Here is a 25,505-nt window from a genome sequence, read left to right as displayed (position 1 = left end):
TCGTGTAATAGTCTGGTGTCGGCAATGATTAGAGTGTTAAATATTACAATGTTCTCAAATGGTGCATGCATACACGTGATTGATGATGCCTCAACATATATATTGACAGTAAATCATAGATTGATAAAAATAACTTAAACGCAGGCTGTTTATATTTATCTCCGATAGTATTATTGAGAGGTTATAAGAATTACCCAAACTAATCTTCAGTCTAAAGTGATAGCGAGTAAACCATCCATTCAGTCATGATGATATATTTATCCGTTCTATTCTGCTTTCTCTCTCTCTCTCTCTCTTTCTCTCTCTCTCTCTCTCGGTAATGATACTACGATCACAAGTAATATGCGGCCATTCAGGTAAGGAAGACATAATTAAATAATAACCGACAGCCGGCATACTTATCAATCGTTTCCCAAGAAACGCGCATACCTTTCTTTTATTAAATAGTTTTAAATCGATTATTGCGTTGTTTAGTCGCTATTGTTTTCGCATAATACTTCAGATGTCCATTGTGGTCAATAGTACATGTTCATGTTATCAACGTAGTTTATCTCCTCCAATCTCGGAATAACTTCAAAAGTAGTCAATACGTTTGCCACATCTATAGCACCCCTGACCATAGCTTGTGTAATCTCGGATCAATTTCAAAAGCTTCCACTTTATAAATGATCTTCGATCCCCTTATAGGTCGAAACAAGGCATTTATTATAGTACGTGCAGGAATTATACTTGGTGAAATTATATATCTTGCAAACACTTTGAAAATGAAATACCACATAACATATTGATTCATAACACTTTCTCCATCATCCTGCATAATTAATGTGACTATGGAGCCTATTTTGTAAGTCATGTTAAGCATTCTTCCTAACTGGATTTATAAAATGAACTCTTGTAAAGTAATCGTTCATTCACGAATCAATTGTTCAGCTCCTACATTAATTTCTGTGTTCATTAATCTACCCAAACCTCTTAAATATCTGTATCAAATTAAAAGGTTTCTGTGAAAACATAAATTTGATTAATTATATTGTTGCTTTCAATTCAAGTTAAAATTCAATTAGACAAAATAAATTTATCTGAAAATTGTAATACATATAGTCATAACAAAATTATTATTATTATTATGCAATAATAATTCCAGACGCTTTTTCGTGAAAAAAAAAGGGAAACAGTTCAAGTGGGACCTTCTTCTTCATCATAATATAAATTAATAGATCATCCACCTGCATCCATAACCGCTCCGGTGGCCTAGTGGTTAGAGCGTACGCCGGATGCGGGAGGTCGTGAGATTCCTCCCCGACCGAGACATACCGAAGACTTACACAAATGGAACTAATAGGTGCCTCGCATGGCGCTCAGCATTAAGAGTTTAGTGTTAGGACGGCTCGGCCTGGTGTCTGAATGAAATGGCTGGGTGGGACATAATGTTACATGTCTGCAGCATGATGCCCCAGTGCTAGACATCTCTATGAACTGCAACATTGCAGACATCGTAGCGATATTCAATTAATATGGGCTCATAAAACTTCAACAGGTAATTAATATATTGCCACAGATTTAACATTTGTCCAATGTACACAAAGGCGTGTAAAAATATTGAAGTTTAATATTTAGGCCTTAGTTATCCAAGTATATTTCATTAATATCGCAATTTTAAACAGTCTATACGTTATGCTTAAACCAAATAATGAAGCAATGCCTTGAATTGCATAACATTGTCCTTTAAAAGAATTGTTTCAAAGCTTACCTGATGCAAATTCCTAACTCTGGAAACATTGTATCATGCTCACCCTGTGCCCCTGTGGACATTGGTTGATTTTTGTACTGAGCCAATTATATACTTCCCCTCAATGCAATGTGTAGTCGACGAGGTGCAACATATATTTATGGGGCATATTAGTTTAACTAAATAAATTAAATTAACATTAACCATGCAACTTTTATCACATGCAGGACAGATTTTGTACGTTTTATGTAGCTGTACCAAATGCATTTTGCCATCAAACACATTATGGTGTCAATGTCAATGTCAATATGATGAGGATGTAATCGAAAAGGGAATGATCGGTATAAAGAAATCAAATGTTGGGGTAAATTGTATTAGGCCCAGAATACTTTCCCAATCATATTAATTTTGGAACATTATCCTGCAACATCGCAAATCCAGCCCTACTAAATGACGAAAAATCGTCTTTCTCTGTCTATATCAATATACAAATGGCAATAACCGTTACCCATTACCTCACCTTGACACCGTCCGGTGCAGCTAGGTTTTAGCTGAGAGAAATATTCATGAGCGCTTGTATGGTGGGATGGTTAGGAGGACGCTTAAGTCACCTCATTTGGTAAGTTTCCCTGTAGAAACATACTTTAGTTAATACAGTTTCTTTTGCATTCGAATGTGATACGCAATCGCATTACATTAACATAATGATATCATTCGCTTGATGAGAAGATATTGATGAAAGGTTAAATCAAAGAAAACAAGCTATCTACTACATAGGGAGGTGCATCTTATTATTTTTATTGGGACATACACAGGGGATATGAAGGAGAGTTTCGTGATAGGAGTGTGTGTCTCCAATGTCTTTGGTAAATTTGATTTTATCGTGCAGTGAGTATTGTATTTTTGGTTTTAAAATGAAATGATACATGGCTGAGAGAGTATGGTTTTTCCTTAAAACAGAGTGTAAAACTGAGCAGTTCGAGAGTAAAATTTCTAAATATTAACAAAGGAAAAGTTTGTGGTTGTCCCAGAATAAATTGTCATTTATCAACTACCATTCTATTGAAAAAGTGTTTGCTACCTAAAGATGGTTAATCAGTAACAGAGAATAAAAACTAGAAACTTTGTTTATTTTCTCTAAAAGACTTAAAAATTGGTACTAACAGCTGCCTCGCTTGGCGTTCAGCATTAAGAGGTTAGTGTTAGGACTGGTCGGCCTGGTGTCAGGATAATATGACTGGGTGGGACATCATGCTACATGTTTGCGGTATGATGCCCCAGTGCTAGACATCATTATAAACTGACACATTGCAGACATCGTAGCGATATGACTGAAAAAGTGTTAAAGCTGCGTTAAAAATAAAAAATCACATCACATCACATCACATATTTTCTTTAAAACTTAGCTGGTAACAAGGATGAGATTAACTTCAACTCAGCCTTTTACTCCCATATTTAGAATAAGTTCTTTAATTTAACATTTCGTAGTGTCAGCTATTCTCATTGTTGGACCTTCACTGATCTTTCCGTTTTTGAAAGTGTAAAAAGCATTCGATATATGGCGGAATAAATGGGGAAACGAATGAAGAAATTGATTACATCTTTGAACATATATCATGTAAGGATCAGAACTGTCGCTATTTTACTATTGTTCTGGAAGGAAGGTGTATGACATATATAAATTGCCGCTTGACATAGAAAACAAAGAAAATTACGAACCCGTGTAGCCACTGCATTAATACTTTGATCAAAGCTGAACAAAACGGATGAAAATTAAATATTCCAACAATCCAGGGAAATGCACAGGGATTAAACCGGTAACTGAAACACATTCCAGATGCAGTGGCTGCAACTTGTGAGTTCTTTGACACTGAAGATTCAATGAAGTCTCATACTGTTGAAATCTCTTCAAGTACGATACTAAGGAAGAGACATTTAACCTAATCCCACAAAGCTAACAAAACTAAAGAGACCTATCGAACGTTCAGAGAAATATACCACTGGCATAGAGAGGTCGAAAACACATACTCTCATTGTCATTTTAATATCACAAGAGAAGACATAATATAACGCCCAAAGAGAAGACGAGGACACACCATTAGCAAATTCCTTCTTTTGTTTTGTAAATACCCACACGAGTCTGTTTTTGTTGTGTTTGTTGTTATAGAGTTTAAGCCATTGTGCAGTACAAGATAGGCTATACATGACAGCCAGTATAAATGGTAGAGGAAGAGCCAGGGAAAACCGCTATTTTACCACCGACCCACGAAAAGCTACTGGCCTATTCAGGACTCCCACATGAGTCTTTCTGTCATGCATATGAGCATCATATGGAAGAACCACACTGCCATCATATGCAGACAAATAAAGGAAATGTGCTGAAAACTATGGGATGATTGGTTCAGCAGAATTGTTTTGACAATATGAAAACTGTATGAAACGGAATCAAGCGTAAATGTCACAGATAAGAGAACAAGAACCCATGCAAAGCAACATATTGCGTATGGAAACAAAACCAAATCTGAGAAGATTTGAGAGTTTACAACTTCAATGAATTCGAAATCATCCATTCTGCCAATAATATTCTATGTGACACGAACTACGTATAGCAAATATTTAGGATATGAAACTGTCACTGTCCGGCAGATGATCCAGACAATAAGCAATTTAAATAAATGAAAAGGTGCAATTTAAAAACTAGGCGAGGAATAATCGGGCAGATTTGAAAATCTTGGATTCACAAGTGTGCAATTATATATGTGCTGTCTAAAATGCAGAACCTCTAGTACAATCGCACCAAAAAAATCGTTTTGCAGGTTTTTAAAATGGGAGAAGCAGAAAACGAACACTTTGAGGAATTATACATTTCCAAAACCTCTGTCGGACCTATTGACCTATTCATGTATATGCACATAGTACACATAGTATTAGCACTATTACGAAGGATACCAGACGAATCAGAATTTATTCAAACACCAAACTACAAATAAGGGAATAAGAATTCAAAGGCACACACTGTTGACTGCCTACGATGCGATATTATGTCGAAATTGATCAATTTCCTTTTCAAAACTCGATATAAATGCTGTATTTTACAACGGCGAAACCGATTTACAGCCTAGATATCTAAAAAGCTTCACATCACATGTACGACCTAATTATATAAAACCACTTCAAGCCGCAATTAAATATACCTTATATAGAGTTGATGGCACAAACCTTTGACTGATGACACACGCGTTTATGAATAAAAGTCATGACGAACACGATATACAACTGCGTACAACACTTCCAAGTCTCGCAGAAATGAAACACAACCGATTAACAAAAGAAAATTGGTATTTAGCCATTATCAAGTAATATTTGTAATCCTGTTCAAAAATGATGGTCGCTTGGCCTACATGAATTTACTATTGCATTCAATGGCGAATACGCCCCAAATAATATAATTGATATGGTGTTTTGTTGGAATATCAAAAAACGTTTCCAGGATCGTTTGATCATTAAGCATTCAGCAAGACATAGAGAAAACCCCCATCAGATATGTACAACTGACATTGCTGTTGCCATCAGCACAATCAAGTTGAAAAATTAACTATGGTTTGAAGAGGGACATTCTTGTGGCTTACTTTGATACAAGCGCACAAACATCGCTTTAGGTGCAATTTGTGCAACAATATTTTAGTCGCTTCATATGGAAGAAGATCAATGGCTTAACAGATGAGGCCAAAGGAAAATGGTGGATCTGAGATGTGGTATGAACTTTAAAAAACGTCCATAAGAACGGAGAAAACTGCCAGCTAACCTCAAAACAAGGATAGTAAAAGGTCGTAAGAAATACCTCATGTACCAAGAACCAATGCAAATATATTGAAAGTGTTTTCCCCGAAAGAGCAAAAACAAATTACTTGAACTTAACACCATTAGCAAAACAAAAATGGGTTAAAAAACCAAGCGAGCAAAATAACACAGGCGATAACAAACACACAGTCACCACGCCAATTACAATTCAGATCAGAGATCAAATAGTGATAAAGCAGAGTCAAAAAAGCAAACTCTACAAACCCTTTAAAATAGCCAAATGCATAATTTCATCAAGGACAGGCGCTAGGACCACCGCAAAACGTTAAGTATTGTGTTAATAATGACAAACAACCATGAATGAACTTGCAGATGAACACCAGGAAAATGATAGAGACAGAAAATCCCGAGGATAGCATTCCGGAAAAGAAGCCAGCTTTTATGCAGAACTGAAGACCTCTAGTCTATAAGAAGAACCAAGTCTACACGTACGTATTATAGGGAAGTTGTGCTTGTAGGGATATACAAGTGTTTTGGCATATTTACTTTAGAACATATCGTTATCATGTTTGCTAATATTATTCTGATCTAGCGTAAGCCAGGATGCATGTAGTGCCACATTGCTGCATGGCTTTACTATAACGATTCTTTTATTATTTTATATTTTTTGTATTTGGATAAAGACACATTTCATTTACTTTGTGCTAATGTTAATTGTATCGTGTCCTTACATTAATGGGCTCACCAAACAAGGTAGATAATAAAAATTGTAGGGTACAAGAGACATAAAACATGGCTTAAGTTCTTAGAACAATACTTTGAAGATGAAGAAGTAGAATGTACAACACACAAATATCTTTCTAAATGAGCCTTATTGGCTTCGAATGCTTATGGACGAAAACAAAGTGCTATTCGTATAGATGGGAAAGAATATACAAATATAAACTGACATGTATGAGAACTTTAAATGACACAAATTTTTGCATTTGTCAAAAGATTTGGCAAGTATAATTAATTTAGGATGGAAAATCGTTATCGTTTCCTTTCAACTGCAATTTGCAAAACTGTAATTTCACGTGGATAGCTGCCGTTTCGGCATTTATAGACTGACTTTAATGACAATATCATCTATTATTTCACATTGGTAATGTTCCATAAGTGGTGTGGAGTCCAGGATTTATATTCATGACAGGGACTGATTTTTAAAATGGAATATTTCATATGTGCATTTGTTGTGGTTGTGAAAAGAGTGTGATGAATGTTCACAGGTAAAATAAGGATGAAATCTGGTCAAAAACTATGATTTTGAGTTGGATTCGTGACCACAGTAGGCGTTGCCCAACTGTCGTTCAAGCAACTGCTGTGTAATACCTAACACATATTAGTGTATTTTAATCTACTATCACTATAACCCGTACGAACCGTACTGTCTTTGGAATGGCTGTCTGAGTTCAGCTTGGATAGGAAAATAAATGGCGGTTTGACCACTGATGATACGGGACACCTATCTGGATTAAACATGTTAATCGTTATCTCCCTGTAATAACATTTTTTGAAGTTATCTCTGTTAATATTGCAAGTGTCACAATACATCATGCAGATTATACTCATGCACATTTGTAATTGTTGTCAGACTTAGACGACTTGCTACATAGGCCTTCACATGCATTCGTAGAGGGCAAGGGTATGTGATTAGTGGTCGGCCGGGAGGTATTGGAGAGTTAAACAGTTTTGCTTGCAACACCTGTATATGTATCCCGCAATTCCCAACATTCATCACGGGTAGAGATGATACAATGCTGGTCCATATTATGAAAGGATTAAGATGAACTTTTAGAATATGATTGTGATATTAATTGCATACATTTAAGAGCTTTGTTTCATGTTACGACTGGCACAATATTCAAATAAAACTACACTTAAGCCTCTAATGGGGCAAAAGAAGCAACTGATAATATTCTGATGAATTATTAATTAATTGTACCCACTAATATCACTTTAAATGAAGGTATCCGTATTTTGAGTGTTGTGAATATTTGATTTAGTTTATATTTAATTTAATTTAATTGTTTGTTTGGAAGTTTAATATTTTTATTATTATAGTACATGCTATTGCAATGAAACCTTATTTACTAGTTTTGACATTGTCCAGAAATTCAGTTCAATTTGACCTGTTTTTCGTATACAAATAATACTATAAACTTTGTATGTAACGCTGACATAGTTCCTGACCTTTATTTAGAAATCAGTGAGAGTTGAAGTAAACAACGATATAAATATTTTAAAATTATTTCTCACAGTAAGATTCAAAAAGTACAATCGAGGACATACTGGGAGTAAGTGAATGTAGGCACGTAAAGGTCTTATATCTTGAAACATGAACATATCACCCTTATCCGGGAATCTGTTTTGCATCTTACTTTGACTTAATATGGATGTTTTTAGAACGAATAGTCTTTAGGGGCCTTAACGCTGTATATGTCCAATATTTTATGTTGTGACCAGTATATATATATATATGTGTGTGTGTGTGTGTGTTTGTGTGTGTGTGTAGCGGGAGTTTAGTATTGATATATATTTTGTGGACATGTAATTTAAATAACTCATCTTAAATGAACATTGCCATTTCACCGGTGTTATCGTGGGCTTGAGTCTCAGACTTTGTCGATGTTGGTGTAAGATATCTTGCCAGCAATATGCCGTGTCTTGGTGATTCTAACATCGTTTTTCCAGTGTCGTTCCTCCACAATTTATACTTACCATCGTGCATAACCTATCTTGTGCTGAGAAATGACGTTCAACTCCAATAGAACAACAACAGCACATTGTAATGATTTAACGTTCTCTTTACAAATTACCTTTTGGTAGGAGAATATGCCTGATAACAGAGCTTGTTGGTAAGATGCTCATACCAAAACATACATATGTCATGCATGTGAGGCTTGCAGATATGCTGTTTAGTTCTTTACCCACTGACATGTGATTGTATAAACACTGATTAGCTTCAAAATGTTAAAATGGTCAGAAGACATTCTCCTAAATGTCTAAAGTATCAGACGATATAATTTCCGATGTGGACCACCATATTTTCTGGTCTGTAGTTTATCTGAGCAGGAATATTGTACCATCTGCAAACACTTACATAACCCAGTTGTCCCAGACTGTAGTAACAATAGCCAGTTTAAATTCCATCGAACCAGACAATGTGTACAGTCTAGAGTCGTCCATCAAACAGTTTTGCAATCTTTTTCCATCAGACCAGCTAGTTTGTTTCCAGTCTGTAGTCCATTTAACCAATCTGTAGTAGTCTATCAAACAGCCATTTGGGAAAGATTGTAGTGTGATAATTTATGGCATAATATCATGCAATGTAATATAGTCCCTCATTTATATATTAGCATCACCACTATTTTAATGACCACAATGCATAATAATATGTAGTTGTTTTTTGCTTTATACATGTGTTTTTGTGATTTGGATTTTTAACGTAAAAATCTTTTCAGTAAAAATCGCTAGGATGTCTGCAGTGTGGCAGTTTTGTGATGACCAGCACAGGCGCACCATGTTGCAGACATGTAGCTTCATGTCCCATCCAGTCACATTATCAAGACACCATGTCGACCAGTCCTAACTCTAATCTTGTAATGCTGAGTGCCTAGTGAGGCAGCTGCTTGTACATTTTTTATATGTCTTTGGTGTGACTCGCACGGGGTTAGGAACCTTGACCACCCACATCCCACATCCGAGGCGGAACGTCTAACCCCTTTTGCCACTGTTGCTGCGTGTTTCAACGCCACTCGCTATATTCGAATAACATGCCACAATATGTCCTGCTGACTCGTTATTTGCCACTAACCAGGATCCACTGGTCACGGAGTACGATCCAATATGTAGATCCTAAAATGGTTTGGGTGACACCGGAGATTACTGACTAATGGACCTCTGCATTACACACTCTTGGTCAAAGTATGTAAATTTGAACTAAACGTTATGCACATAAAGCATTAGTCTATATCAAAGGTACTGTGACAGTGACCGCTGACCTTCAGATGGCAGAATCAAGATAATTATTTGGTACACTAAGTGCAAGCAGTCCATAAACTTTGGTCCAAGATCTTTATCAAGAATAAAAATTCTATTTGTGAACCTGTTGTTATTTGAATCATGGCAATCTTGACATTAAGAAGAAAAAAGTTCTTAAAAAGTCTTTAAAACAATTATTAAGGGCTTTACAAACCTTGGTAGAGTGATGATAAATCATATGATCACCATATTTTTCTTATTCTAGGAATCTTAAACCCAAATGTAATTCACCCATATTCTCAGGAATCATTATGTCTCAGACTTGAAAATGAATGAAAGGAACTTTATAATAGCAAAACTTGTAGAATACAGTTTTTTCTCTAATGGTTGTAGACCAGATGCGCTTTTGCAATGTCTCTCTTTCTATCAACTTACGTCCATCGGTCTATTAGCACAATTTATTTTCGCTAAGTCTCTAAACCTACTGGGATAATTGCAATAAAACTTTACATACACATTCATCCCTGTATCTTTTTGACCAGGTATCAAAAATGACCACTACAGTAGAAACTTTAAAAAATGTATCACTTCTCCTCCTCCTGATTGGATGGGCATGTCAATATGCGGCTTGAATAAAACACTTCTTATGAAGTCTAGTTGGTTTAAATGAAAATGGTGTTGTCCGATCTGGCATTCAATATGCCCGTCACGGCAATCATCTTGAGAATCTTGTTCTTGCTACTCCTTATGAGTGCAAAATGATATCAACATAGAAATTGTAATACTAGACAAGAGATGACGTCTAGCGGGCCTAAAATGGAACGTGTCCTGCCTTGATGTCCATTATACAAAGCAGGAAACTTTATATATTATTATAGTATTCATACATTGTACTAAATGAAAATGGTGCAAATTTGTCATCAAATATGTCCACCAGCGCAGCCGTCATGAAATTTTTGTTATTGCTACTCCTTCTAAAATGGAATGTCACAATAATTTGGATTTCACCAGAAAAATTGCAATATGTAATTTGTCCTAAATGAAAATATTGACGAACTTATTTCCAATAGGGGTGGTACTATAGCTAATTTGACAATTGTATCACTGAAGAATAGCAGAGATGGTTTAATCACTCAAAACTCCAAAAAATAATGATACAGGTACAATCAATGGACTTATCCTTAAGTCTGAGAAAATTCATTATGGGCAACTCTGACAAACGTTCTTATGGATAGAGTATCAGTTAAGTTGAGGGTCTTTGCTTATTGACAGGATGATAACATAATGTATCAATTGAATGGTAGCAAGGTATTAAACTGGTTAAAGATGTGAATATTATTATAATATGTTTATTAATATGTATGGAATGTAAAATGACTGGAAAGGTGATCTCTTACAGGTGTATATTGCCTACAATGCAAACGTAACAGTTTACACATAAGTGATGAGGTAGACTGTCAGTATTTTCAGGATCAGCATCGTCTATGTTGGACTAATTCGAAGACCCAGTATATTTTCATAATGCAATCCGAAAACAAGTTTAAATACAACAAAAAACAAAACAACAACAACACAAACCAAATATGCAAAGAATGCAGAGTTGTCCTTAACCATACTTTGTATGTAATAAATATATGCCCCCAAAATCACCCTATTATGACAACTGGATCTGGTCAACCTAATATTGCTGAAATGATTTGGAAGATAAAATAAATATCCATCGAACTCCTAATGAAATCAGCCAATTAAACGTCAGTCTGACGTTTACATTACTTCTGACGTGACCTCTTTCAACCGTGTTTGTTTCATGCCATTCTCTAAGAGCTAGTTTGGAGTTGAGGATCATACAGATATGACTTGTGTTTCAGATTGGAACTAATGAAATAATGATCTAATAATCACATTATTATTCTGTATCAAACACTTGTTTTATTTTCCTTTGATTAGGTGATAGTTAAATTTGATATTTTGAAGTTATTACTTACATATCCTGCATTGTCTATTCAGTAACCAGAGAATGAATTCCACTATATTTCATTATGGAAATCATTTGACATAGGCTTTTATTGATTGGTTTAACATACAATTGTCATTACCAGATGTTTCGCATTGATGCTGGGATATTGTAGTGACAAGTCTAGACCTCTAGGAAATCGTCTATGTCTTGCAAGAGGTTTCTCTATATATGCCTCATTTCTTTCTTAAAATATTGTTCTTATTCATTCAATTTTACAACATTTAAAAATAAAATCATTTCAATTACAGACTTAGAACCAATGCCAAGAAGAGAACAACTGCTTGTATGACTTAACCTTTGCTTTGAAATGTATGAAGCAAAATATCATGATACATAATGTATCGCTTCATAACTCAATTCGTTTTCGAGTCATTCTGGCCACCGGGTACGTATTTACAGATGATTTAAATATGCCCAAAGTAACGGTGAGAAAGGGATTAAAACAGTAAGGCTACCAAATGGAAGAAAATGTTATTCCTTCGATGTTGTAAAAAGGAGGTTTAATTCTATATATCATACAACTCGGAAAACGTATCTCATAGTTCACAACATATTTGTATACCAAAGTACAATTTGACTCTTGTCACTTGTATTATATTGTTATTATTTCAACAAATTGTATTTACTTCTAACATCATTTTAAATACAAACGTGGACCAATACAGCTATGGAAGATACATTTGATTGAAATGACTCATTCGTATGCCATGCCAAATCAATCTGACCGTCATGCGTCAAAATAATTCATCAAATAATATGACAAATGTATATCCAGTTTTGTAAACATCACATTTGGTGACTTTGTATACCATGTAGGTATGTCATTTATTTATTTTCACCTATTTGTTTACTCATTACAAAAACCTTTATGTGCATCAAAGCTTTCGACTGATGGACAATGTGACATGATAGTTCCTAGATGCATCATAAATTAATCCAATCAAATAAATCCGATTTCCTTTTCCTCCATCACAATCGTCAAAGATAATCTAGAAACAATGCAACCCAGGTTCAGTTATGCACATATAAACGTTACATAAGAGACTGTTAGCTACGCCAAGTTTGTATTCTTTTTTTACATAGGTGTGACATTCATTAACTGACAAAGCATAAACTGTTATCTAGCTAATGTTGATCATTTATACAAAAAATAATTATTTTTGGTACTGCATACACTCAGTAGGAAATTATATCAGAGGTGAATCAATGTTAATTAAGACTGAAGTTCGAGTCCCAATCACTGGACATCATGAAATGCACAGGTTTTAATTTACATGCTTCAGAAATGAGTCACAATTAAATCCCAAGCATCAAAACCCTGTATCTAAGTTGAAATAGGAAATCTGCTCCTCCAACGATGGTCAGTTCCTAAAGGGTCATGCAAGTGAGGATTTTATTTATAAATCTAAAACTAATGAGATCTCAACCTTTTACCATCATGCAAGTCTACTGAGGGGAAAAAACATTTTGATAACGACAATGCCCGGAAAACTTGATGTGGATTATTGCAGTAGAAAGTATCTCTTAATGGGTCTGAATTCTATGCTCTTCACACGTCTGCTTAGTAATTGAAATTTTGTATCTGATGATAACTCCATGAAATCTTTGTCATTTTCATAGCCTTTATTTGTGCCATCCTTGTTGTTCGCGCTAAAACAGGTTTTTTCGACACTCTCTGACAACACTCCGGCTTGGGCTGCCTTTTTCACTTTACATTTATCTGCAACTTTCAGATGGAAAAAAAAATTGGGGTACATTCCATCATTAAAATACGATTTTTGATTGAACCGTTCTACAATATATTCCTCACATTGATACAGAATTCCTTCGTGCTTAAATCTGTGAGCAATCCTTCCCTCCTGTTCCAAGTTTTCATCTGAAAAACAAAAACAAACTCATACAGCATTTTAGTCATCAGTATTGATCATTACTTCTGAGTAACTTTCACCAGGACACAATAATAACAAAAATAAATTAGTTGCGTAGAGATAAAGCCATTGCTAACAAAACCTGGTAGTTTTCATATTTACATGGGACTCGTAAAAAAAACGTAAGAACTCTACTATGATAACATTATCTCTCAGTAAATAAAGTTGACAACATCAATAATTTTCAGAATGAAAGAGATTTAGTAGAGTACATGTGGTTGTGAATTTCTTTGACGGAATCAAGTTAGGATAAGTAAGTTCCGAGATGCTTTCTACCTTTAATTCGTCATCATTAAATATACATGTCAAGTGTATACATGACATATCATATATACATATATATGACATGTCAAAGATATTCATACACACAAAGTAGCTTTATATATTATTTGCAGAAAGCGATTTAGCAGCTTGCTGATCTAGAAAAACACATTGTCTGGACAGTGGGTCTTTCGAATCTCAAGAATGCACAGTTCTGGAAAGATACCTTATCTGGACGAATCTCAAGAATGTAGTATTTCAAATATCTTCAAAAGAAAAAAAGAAGCAAAAAACAGGGCAATATAGAAACTGTGAAGATTCCATTAAAGAACCCACTGGGCAGATTAGGAGTTTCCGCTTCAATAGAAAAATAATAAATCCCTGACATACTAACCATTCTGCAATGAAACTTAGCTCTGCCGCTAGTGCTGATCAATTGTGCCTCATTCGATTTACAAAGACGAATTAGGCGAACAATACTGAGTCACATCATTTCTTTGATCTTTCCACAGTTATAATAAGTCATTAACAAATCTCCCGTTTTCAGAGCAAATTGAAGGAAATCAGAGTTTCATATCATGACCGTACATCCTTGGATAATGACATTTTGAAAAATATAGATTAAATCGGAGCTGACATTGCAACACCACTATCACTATCTTGAGCTAGTTAGCAGACAAAGCCAAACAAGAAGTTTTAAATTACACGAAAGCTCTCAGACAACAAATTACATCATGTTGTGGATTTCTTTTTCCATATAAAAATGGTAGCATAATCTTAAACCTCATAGCAATATATTACATAAACATACAATGTGCTCATACAAATATGGACATTATTCGGTTGTTATTTGCCAGGTCACATTACTGTAAAGTGCAATGGAACGGCTTCTAAGAGAGCCAAAAGCTGTCATGCATTCACCCATGTCCGAATGGAAGATTCCATATGCTGAATTTACAGTCACATTACATATTGTTTACATGACCAATTAGATGATATTTGGCAAGATATTTGAAATGAAAAATCTACAAATACACTTTAGAACATCAAACCCACCATTGGACAGTTCCGTTCCTCATATATAACAAGTCAAAGAAAGGAGAAGTAATTGTACTAAATGCATATTGGGCAACAATTTCTGACTCATTTGCGCCACTTGAAAGGCGACCCGTAACCACATGACTTGCGGAATTCATTCTTGTGAAATGTATCGACTTAAACCCTATGAGACAGAAGCTGTGTAAGGATATCACCCAAGAAGATCCCAGAATGTTTGCGGGAATGGAATTAATGCAAACACTTACCGAGTTCGTTTAGGATTTTGCATTTATTACTGAGGCCCCAAGTGGCCGATTGGTCTAAAGCGTTCTCCGTTACGGATCACTGCCATCTCAGCTCTGTCTGCGTAGGTTCGAGTCTCGGATGCGGCCAAAGTGGGAATGTGAGAAAGCTTGCCAGTAGCCTCTCGAGGGTAGGTGGTTCTTCCCGTTGATTCCCCGGGTTCTTCCTGCACCATTAATATTAGCCGCCATGTATAGCCTATAGTGTGCTGAAAAATGGCGTTAAACCCTACAACTACAACAATAACATTTATCACCTTGAATTTGAATTTTATACACATTTTACAGATGCATCTATTATATTAGGGTGGTTTATCTACAGCCTTTTGCTTGGCAGAAAAGCAATTATGTATAGTTGCCATCGGATCAGTACACATGATAGTCCTTGATATCAAAGGTACATTTCCACATTATACTGAATAACAGCTGACTTTTGTAATGATATATGATCATTATTACGTGAGTCAAACACATCTTACATACAAAATATATTGCCAAATCTTTGCACTATACATTGAAATACAGTATGCGATAGCAAGAACGTGTTAAAAGGGTGAGTAAGGATTTTCAATATGACAGATTAAAGCTGCCAAGCAAAACTTATCAAAGCGATGTCAAAGCACACATGCATGACGATGTAATCATTCTTTTGATCAAACGTATCGTAAACTGGCATCGACAGTCGATTAACATTCATTATATTATCATTGCTAAGATCAAACCTATTCTAACGTCCTTTAATCCCATTAAAATCACATTATTCAATAGCTGGCACACTTCAAGATTGCTGCTCACGTTTAGAAATGGATGACCGAGCTGTTGTCATTTTAATGCATCCATAAATAAAAGGCATGCCCACTTATGTGCATTTTGCCATCTCTGAGATCCCTGTTGTCCCAGGTTTTGTAATGCTATGTTGGTACTGCAATATATGGTAATCTGATGTTGGAACATGATACAATCTCTGGCTTGTTTCCAATAAGAACACCTCAAAGATTGGTATATAATGATGATTGTTATTACCATTATATTTATTACTATTACTATTTTATTACTATTACTATTCATGTATTTTTCTGTCTTTCTGATCACTTGTGGAAACTTATGTTTTACTGTTAAAAAAGAACTTTGCGATTTAAACTTTTCTTCGGTTAAGTTTATTTTGTTCTGGGAAGTGAAATTTAATTTTACTTCTCTGGTGATCAAGTAAGAAAAAAGTGGAATATCTTCAGCCCTCCATAAAACATTCAATATTCATATGTGTGTGTTGTGTGTGTTTGTGTATGTTAAGTGTTAAAAGCTCTAAGACACCATGAATGTATGTTCAATGTTATGTGGGGTACAGACAATGTATGCAATGAATATCTTTCTTTAATTTTTCTGATTTGTACAATCCTAGAATATTACTTGATAATGTAAACGAATTTATTGATTATATTCTGAATAAATCCTTACATCAAAGTATTGCTCCCATATAATATCTGCATAAATATGGATGTTATTCCCGAACATTTCATGCTTGCACAGTGCACATTACATTACTTGGTATTTTGTTACATTAAAAATTCAAATTTTCTCTCATAATATTTGTAGTACAAAATGATTTGTATGCATCCTACTTAACAGAAATGTTATGACACTTCAATGAAAGCGAAGCAAGATTCTCTCCACTCTCCTTTCATTACTGTGCCATCAAAACATAGCACATATCCACCACCATTCACCCACCTCCAGGGTGATGGATGATATTTTCTAAATTCTCATGCATCCCTACTGTAACATGCAATTTAATTACCTGTAATGAACCGTAACGTTTTTGGATGATGACATTCTAGGAACATAATCATGTCATAGTAAGGTACATCCTCCAATACCAGTCTTGATTTGTCTTCGCTGCCTTTAATCATATTGGCAAACACTGTAGATCCTGCCATTAATGGATGTTTGGCAAAGTGCAGCTCTTTTCCTTCCACTATGAGAGTGATGTCTGTAAATTCAGATTTCTGGAATAATTCTGGTGGTTGTTCTGGTAGTTCTGGCTTGATCACCTGTGATATGAGATATGCAGATTTTACAGTGACCATGAATGAAGCAAACATAATGTACTTATTAACAAGAATGACAGTGGTAAATTATAAAGTAGAAATGGATCAGACATGTAAAACTTGCCTGAAAAAGAGCTGTTACCCATTCACTTCTTAGAAAAAGCTAATGAAATGGAGATCTGGAAGTAGTAACAATGTTTATGTATTGGGGAACTTTCAAATTTTTGTTGGGTGGATCCTGGTTGGGCTACATATCAATTTACCTTACATATTCAATGTTTTTGACCCACTCCAACCACAACGGTATTTCTGGTTTTGCCACTATGCCTGGTCCATTTAGAAATTGCAGGCCACCAGATAAAGTTTGTATTTTTGTTTGGATGCGGGAGGTCGTGGGTTCGATCCCCGGCCGAGTCATACCAAAGACTTACAAAAACGGTACTAAAAGCTGCCTCGGTTGGCTGTCAGCATTAAGAGGATAGTGTTAGGACTGGTCGGCCCGGTGTCAGGATAATGTGACTGGGTGGGACATCATGCTACATGTCTGCGGCATGATGGCCCAGTGCTAGACATCACTATAAACTGCCACATAGCAGACATCGTAGCGATATGACTGAAAAATTGTTAAAGCTACGTTAAAAATCCAAATGACATCACATCACACTGTATTATTGTTGATAAGAGTTATCATTAGTGCCAATTTGAAGTGAATGACAAGTTTCAATTCAAGACTCTATGAGTGAATCAAAAAGTCAACATAGCATGACCTTGTTTAAACATCCATCAGATCTCAAGTTTTATCAGATTGCTGTGTTTCCCATCCACAAATATCAATTAATGATTTTCTCTTCTGTAACGCTCATATGTGCAAACAATTAGAAAGTCTCTTTTTGGGATTAATCAGCACAGGATTTCTTTTTTAGAATGCTATAGCACTCCTTTCTGTATTCACTGGTTCAAAATCTAAAACTGAGGCACATAAAAGTAAGAAATTACAATCCAAATTTACTTTCTATGAATGCTAGCATGAATGAAAGGGTTAAAGGGTCAAGGTACAGAACAGGATTTATGAACATCTATGCGACTATTTACAACACATTTTGCTGACATACTTTCAAAAATATAATTGTTCTATAGTTACAGAACAATATGTATGTTTGAACAAATCACCTTTCTTTGAATGTCTGTATTATTATATACAAACCATTGTTCCACCAATGCTTTGTTGTCATTTCATAGGCAAATGCTTGTGTTAACTTGTACATTACACTAACAGATGTTGTTTCAAAATACCGTTGAAATGATTTGGACTTTGTCATCTATAATTGACGTCGTTTCCTTGGTTTTCTTGGCATCCTTCCGTCTACGGGAGACGATGGTGTAGCTCCAGAGTAAGCTTTTGTTTATCCTTCTTTCTAGCTGTAGTTTCAGTTGTTTTATTTTTCTGTCTTCCTCTGCTTTTTGAACTCCGTGCCTTACAGACGCTAGCTGGATCGGTTGTTTGCACAGCTCTCCCAGTCGTTGACATTGATGTTTGCTGTCTTCATATCCTTCTTGCAAACGTCTTTGTAGCACAGATGTGGTCGTCAAGTGCGTCGTGCACCTTCTGCTAACTCCCAATATAACAGATCCTTAGGAATGCGGGTCCATTTTCTTGACATGGCGGAGCCAGAGAAGGCGCCTCTCGCTGAGAATGGAGAACATGCTGTTCATATTGGCGCGTTCTAAAACCTCTGTGTTGGGTACTTTGTCCTGCCACTGGTTGTGCATAATGCTCCGCAGACATCTCAGGTGGAAGTTGTTGAGTTTCCTCTCGTGTCTTGCGTAGGTGGTCCAAGTTTCGCTGCTGTAGAGGAGTTAGCTGAGCACACAGGCTTGGTAGACACGCAGTGTGGTCTTCTAGGTGAGGCTGGAGTTGTTCCAGACCCTCTGGTTATGTCTGGCCATCACTGCTGCTGCCTTGGCAATCCTGCCGTTCACCTCTGAATCAAGTGAGAGTGTGCTCTAGATGTTGGACCCGATGTATGTGAAGTTCTCGAGAACTTCCAAGTTGTACCCCTCGATGGTGACAGAGGGAGGGGAGTCTGCGTCCTGCTCCATAACGTTCGTTTTCTTCAAACTGATTGTCAGTCCAAATGCCTTACAAGAGTGGGAGAGGCAGCATACCAGCTGCTGTAGTCCATCTTTCGTGTGTGATGTCAAGGCTGCATCGTCGGCGAAGAGCAATTCACGGATGAGTACCTCTGTGACTTTAGTCTTAGCACGGAGACGGCCGATCTTGAACAGCTTGCCGTCAGCCCTGGTATGGATGTACACTCCCTCGCTGAAGTCCATGAAGGCGTAGTGGAGAAGCATGGAGAAGAAATGGCAAAGAGCGTCGGCGCCAGGACACAACCGTGTTTGATTCCGCTGATGACTGGGAAGGCTTCCGATGTTACGCCATTAAAGCACACTGTACTGTGCATGTTCTCGTTAAATGACATGAGGACAGCATGCAGATGCGGACGGGGGGGGGGAGGGGGCACCCGATCTTCTGCAGGAGTCTGAAGAGTTCACTCCGGCTAACCAGGTCAAACGCCTTCGTCAGGTCTATGAATGCAATGTAGAGGGGCATCTGCTGCTCGCTACACTTCTCATGCAGCTGACGTAGGGAGAAGATAATGTATACAGTTGAACTGCCCGTTTTAAATATAATCTGGGACTCTGGATAGACGCGGGAGGCTAGGATCTGCAAGCGCGCCAAGGCAACACGGGCGAAAGCCTTTCCGACGATGCTGAGGAGGGAGATGTCGCGGTAGTTGTTGCAGTCTCTACGGTCTCCTTTGTTTTTGTACAAATGGACGATGTTCGCGTCACGCATGTCCTGTGGGATGTATCCCTGTTCCCAGCAGAGGCAGAGGAGTATATGTAGCGTCTGGATCAGTGTTGGTTTCCCGCTCTTGAGCCATTCAGGCGGAATATCGTCGCTTCCAGGAGCCTTTCGACAGGCAAGGCAATATATGGCTTTTCCGAGCTGTTCCAGTGTGGGCTGTGTGTCTAGCTCCTCCATGACAGGCAGGTCTAGAATGGCCTCCAGGGCAGTGTTAGTGACATTGTTTTTGGGTTGCACATAGCTCGCGATAGTGCTCAACCCAACGCTGCAGTTTTTTCCCCTGGTCTGTGATGACTTCGCCCGTCTTGCACTTGAGTGTGACTTTCTTGTAGATGCGGGTGGGGGGCCTGTCGCCTTTTTGATACCATCACACATTCCTCTTGCATCCCCGGTGTCGGCAGCTGTCTGTATACTGTTGCAAATGTTCAGCCAGTAGGTGTTGGCACAGCGTCAGGCGGTCTTCTCAGCGTTCTTCCGTGCTATCCTAAGGGCTTTTAGTGTTCTGGGGCTAGGTGCAGCCTTGTATACCAGGAGGGCTTTCCTCTTTGCCTCTGTCACGGGTTCTATCTCCTCCCAGTTTGCCTCATACCAGTCGACATACCAGTAAGCTGTGATGGCTGAATTGTGCACAGAGTCACGGAGATGGGACCACTTGGAGTCAATGGTGTCATTAGGTGTCCCTTTGGTGAGGGCTTTCTGCAGTTTGCTGATGAACTGCCGTGTTTTCTCTGGGCTGCTTTCACAGCAGGTGTTGATGCGTGGGTGACCCATCTTCTTGGCGTGGTGCAGCTTCTTGTGTAATATTCGCACCTTTCTGGCCACGAGGGAATGGTGCGTGTCGCAGTCGGCACTGTGGTAGCTGCGGAAAATTAGGACAATGGCCAGTTCCGCACGTCTGGTGGTGACGAGGTCTATCTGGTGCCAGTGGCGTGAACGTGGGTGTCTCCATGACACCTGGTGGATCTCCTTGCATTTGAAGAAAGTGTTTGTCACACATAGGCTGTGGGAGCAGCACATCTCTAGCAGTCGCTGACCATTCTCGTAAAAGCCGAGATAGGTGGACCAGGCCTCACGGTCAGCTCCCAAAATAGCATTGAAGTCTCCGAGCAAGTAAAGGCCTTCATTGTTGGGGATAATGGATATTGCCTGCTTCAAAACTTGTCTTTCTCCTTGTGGGTGTATTTTTCTACTATGTATTATTTTCTTATTGTCGTGTTCTTAACGGTTTTGTATTTTCCCGGTAGATTTGCCAAACCGTTTTGGCTTACATCAGGCGTTGATATTTGCTATCTCTTTTTCGGGTGTATCAATGCCGTGAGTTTGTAACTGAAGCTAATTGTGACCATTCTGAGCCAAAGAAGTATTATCCTAAGGAGGCCTTTCTTTTATCCGAACGAAAACTCTATTTGTTATTTGTGTTTATTTATTATATTTGTTTTGGGGTGGTCAGAGGTAAACGTATGTGCTATACTATATGCCTGTTATAGATGTACATGCTCTAAGTGTGCTCTTAGCCCATAATTGTATCATTATCAGCCGATAACACTATCCCAATCAACTCATAACAACATCCCAATCAGCCCATATCACTATCCCAATCAACCCTTAACATTATCCTAATCAGACCCCAATAGCATCCCAATCAGCCCTTACACCATCCCAATCAGCCCATAACACCATCCCAATTAGCCCATAACACTATCCCAATCAACCCATAACAACATCCCAATTAGCTCATAACACTATCCCAATCTGCACGTAACAACATCTCAATCATCACATATCACTATCCCAATCAGCCCATACCATTATCCAAATCAGATTATAATAGCATCCCAATCATCCCATAACACCATCCCAATCATCCCATAACACCATCCCAATCAGCCCGTAACAACATCTCAATAAGCCCATAGTAATATACCAATCAACCCATAACGCTATCCCCGTCAGCCCATAACACTATCCCAATCAGTCCCTACTACGGTCTGAGTAAAACTGCACACATTGCTTCGCAACCAACGTTTTGACATGACTAAGTTTTTACACAACATCATAGACTCCGTTTTTAAGAATACTCATTACTCAACGATGCAATGAGCACATCTGCGCACAATCGTGATCTCTGGCTTAATCAGTTTTTAAAAAAGCCTGCCATTAATAGTTGCGGATTAAAACAAAGATGCAAAATACTACATTTCACATGTTCTCTTTCCTTCCAATAAGTACATACATGTGACAGAATAAAAACGCCGAAAGAGTCGACTTAAATATTCTGATTAGTAGATTGCATCGATATACATTTTGCATGAAAGGAAAACAAGTCCATTTGTGCCATAATACGGTATGCATTCCCTTCATTCCTACAATATTCAGACAGACAGATTTCTATATGAATCAGTTTCTCACGTTCTTACCATTATTTTGCATGTCCATAATCAATGCAAACTTCAAAAGAGGGAGCTTCATGTTAACTATGTCCTGCAACAGTAGTGATCACAAAAGATATGGTATGCCCAAACGTTGATATAATATTATTGAACAATTATCTAATTAAATTTAGTATTATTGTACTTAACTTCACTAATATCCCTCATCAGATATGCACTAAACGTTTAATATCTGTAAGCATATAAAACATGTCATATTCTCAATGGTTTTTGCCTTTGAAAGTGTACTCATTTGCTAAATTAATACAGGATATGTTTATATATTACACTATTTATATATAAATAGTGTGTTAATTTACTAAATTAATACAAATTGAATTTTGTCGCTAAATTAATACACAATAAGTGTCCTGAAATATTCATTTTCCAGCTCAGTAAAACAACAATATGAGTCTTAAGTACAAGGTTTATATCTACTGCTGCAACACCACACACAAATCTTGAACTCTTCTTATAACACACACTTGTCATTTGGACTTTTAAATTTCAGTCTTTCACTAGCACAGTTTACTTGCCTTATTTATATCTAAGTTGTTTGTTGAATTTTTGTCCATGCTTGCAGATTTTACTTGTCATTTTTAAACAACTTATTACATATTATTTTAGCTTGAGGTCGTACCTCAGAATGTTCCAGAAGAGTGTGTGTTGTGCAAATTGTATTTTTAACGTAGCTTTAACAAGTTTTTATATTGCTTCGATGTCTGCAGTGTGACAGTTTATAGTGATGTTTAGCACTGGGGAATCATGTCGCAGACATGGAGCAGGATGTCCCACCCGGTCCGATTATCCTGTCACCAGGCCGATCGGTCATAGCACTAACCTCTTAATGCTGAGCGCCAAGCGAGGCAGCTGTTAGTACCATTTTTATAAGTCTTTGGTATGACTCGGCCGGGGATCAAACCCACTACCTTCCGCTTCCGATGAGGACGCTCTAACCAATATGCCACCGGAGCGGTCGTTTCAGAAGAGAAGGTGTTGTCTAATGTGATGGAAGCATGTACCAAATCTTGGTCATCCTATTGAGTCTTAGGATTTTATATCATTTTATAGTAAACATAATTATTTTATTCTAAAGTTCAGTTGGATGTAGACATACTTTGGGAGATATCATTTATTTAAAATATTTATTGGAATTAGAAAATGTTTATTGCCATTCGGAATAAATCACTAGTTTTCTATTATTGTGAATTTCTTCAAGGACATTTTGGATTGTTCAACGCAAAAAGTAATGGCTGTTGGCACATCTGTTCATTTAATATTTAAAATTGTAATGAAAACTATACTTTTGGCTTGAACTAGAACTTACAGGATTATTTGCTACTGAGTTCACAATAATGGAATTTTTTTAATTAAGTTATCTATCTGTATTCTAGTGAAATACATTATATGTTGAATGTTTTCTAAACTAGTTAATTTATCTTTTTCGCTTACTTATGTTAAGACCATACATTTTTAACACGTGGGTAACCAAGTTTATTGTGAGCATGCTGTATACACGCTTGAAACGTGAGCACTATTGCAATTATTTGACTGAAGGCGAAGCGAGACGTTTAAAAAAATGATTTCAGTATGAGTCATAAGGAAGGGGTTATGATAAACTTAGGTTTGGGTTGTTGACGAAAGTGTGGGGTGGTGAAAACAACAGGGTTCATGAGAATATAAAACTGAAGTCATATGACCTTTGACTGCAGTGTCTCAGGAACCAAAGGGACAATCTGAAGTTTCAAAAGTTAAATCACAAGAGTTATTTACGTTTGAGCTGGAACTGTTCGTTATTCGTTGAGCGATCTGATGTTTAAGATTTTTTGCTTTTGTTGCTGGTTTGGTTTAGTTTTTATGTAAGTTGTATCATACTTTCAAGCAACCAGTGAGACAAATTTGTTCATCATCGATTTTGGTATAAGTGTTTCGCTTTCCAATTATGTATGACTGATAGGTAGTTTCCGAGTCGAAGTAAGAAACGGAAATATACTACACCGAGGAATTATGATTTAACATTTCCCAAATTAATATTATACTACAAAGTTTATCGATCTGGCTATTTAATTTAAATAATTCCAAAGCATGAAATAAACCACTGAGCATACTGCCTGGTAAGGTCTTACTGAATGGTACATGATTAATTAACATCCAAATTATTAAACTTTTCAATGATTGCAGCAAAGAAATTGCTAATAAAACAATTAAAGTCTGTCCACTTACCTTTGCTGTGCAAGTTGCCATATTTTCAACTTTCGTCTAATCGATTCTAGTCTATTGGTTACTCAAGCAAACACTGATATGTGATATGGAGTCTATCCAAGTCGTAACAGATTTTCTCTTCCTCTATCGTAAACGTCAAATATAGTCTAAAATCAATATAATCTTGATCCAATTATGCCCCGTTCATACTTACCTTACTCCGATCTAATAATATTTGCCGATAAAGTGTAAACAGTAGTGTAGTATATATCGATAACTGGAACTTACAATACATTTGTTACGGAGAGCGCACAGTTACTAAGAACGTACACTAAGGCGAAATAAAAGTAATTCATACTGAGGCTACAACCTAAATTAATGCGTCAAAAATACACAAGTTGAAATTTCTAAGTCTCCGAAATAGGTCAAGTTTGAATTATTAGCATCCAAACCATAGGTTACGTGCATATTGAAAAACTGTAATCTTTAATAGGGATTAATGAAGTACCGAATTGGCGGATTGCCAATTAATAAGATTCTTATACTAATGTACCTTCCATATAACTGTTCTACTTAAAATGGAGTAACCTACAGCCTTTTTATTGGCATAGTAGTATAATCGGCCTTGTTTTACTATTACCAATTCTGTTTTCTTTAGACACTGGTAGCTATTTTTCTATCAGTTTAATTTCAGAACATCGGTTATCAATCATTTAACCATATTTCAAAATGCAGCTTATCCTCATAACATCAGCTTATTTGAAAGCTTTATTAGCCTTAATTTGTATCATCTAGCGGAATGACAATCCTTTAAACCAAGGAATGTGATGGTAATAGAAAACAGAATATTGATATAAA

The 25,505-nt window shown here is 36.8% G+C and overlaps 1 protein-coding gene across 1 annotated transcript; it reads right to left on the bottom strand.

Annotated features, from left to right (window-relative positions):
* Positions 1 to 11,733: 11,733 nt before the first annotated feature.
* On the bottom strand, positions 11,734 to 24,881 carry LOC149783992 (uncharacterized). The gene is made up of 3 exons (XM_089933187.1): positions 24,669 to 24,881; positions 16,895 to 17,147; positions 11,734 to 13,446 (listed from the first exon to the last, which is right to left on the bottom strand). The coding sequence occupies exons 1-3, from the start codon at positions 24,687 to 24,689 to the stop codon at positions 13,073 to 13,075; spliced, it is 648 nt and encodes a 215-aa protein (XP_089789313.1). The 5' UTR covers positions 24,690 to 24,881; the 3' UTR covers positions 11,734 to 13,072.
* Between the last annotated feature and the right edge of the window lie 624 nt (positions 24,882 to 25,505).

Source organism: Sinohyriopsis cumingii, chromosome 14 (genome assembly GCF_028554795.1).
Source record: "Sinohyriopsis cumingii isolate HCF-2022 chromosome 14, ASM2855479v2, whole genome shotgun sequence".
NCBI lineage: Eukaryota > Metazoa > Mollusca > Bivalvia > Unionida > Unionidae > Sinohyriopsis > Sinohyriopsis cumingii.
The sequence above is the reverse complement of the archived record's forward strand: the minus strand, read 5'-3'. Positions and strand labels throughout refer to the sequence as shown.

Coding starts and splice junctions, on each gene's coding strand:
- LOC149783992 (XM_089933187.1), bottom strand. CDS start 24,689: ATGGCAACTTGCACAGCAAAG. Junction 17,148..24,668: donor TGGCAACTTGCACAGCAAAG/GTAAGTGGACAG, acceptor CTCATATCACAG/GTGATCAAGCCAGAACTACC. Junction 13,447..16,894: donor AACGTTACGGTTCATTACAG/GTAATTAAATTG, acceptor TTTGTTTTTCAG/ATGAAAACTTGGAACAGGAG.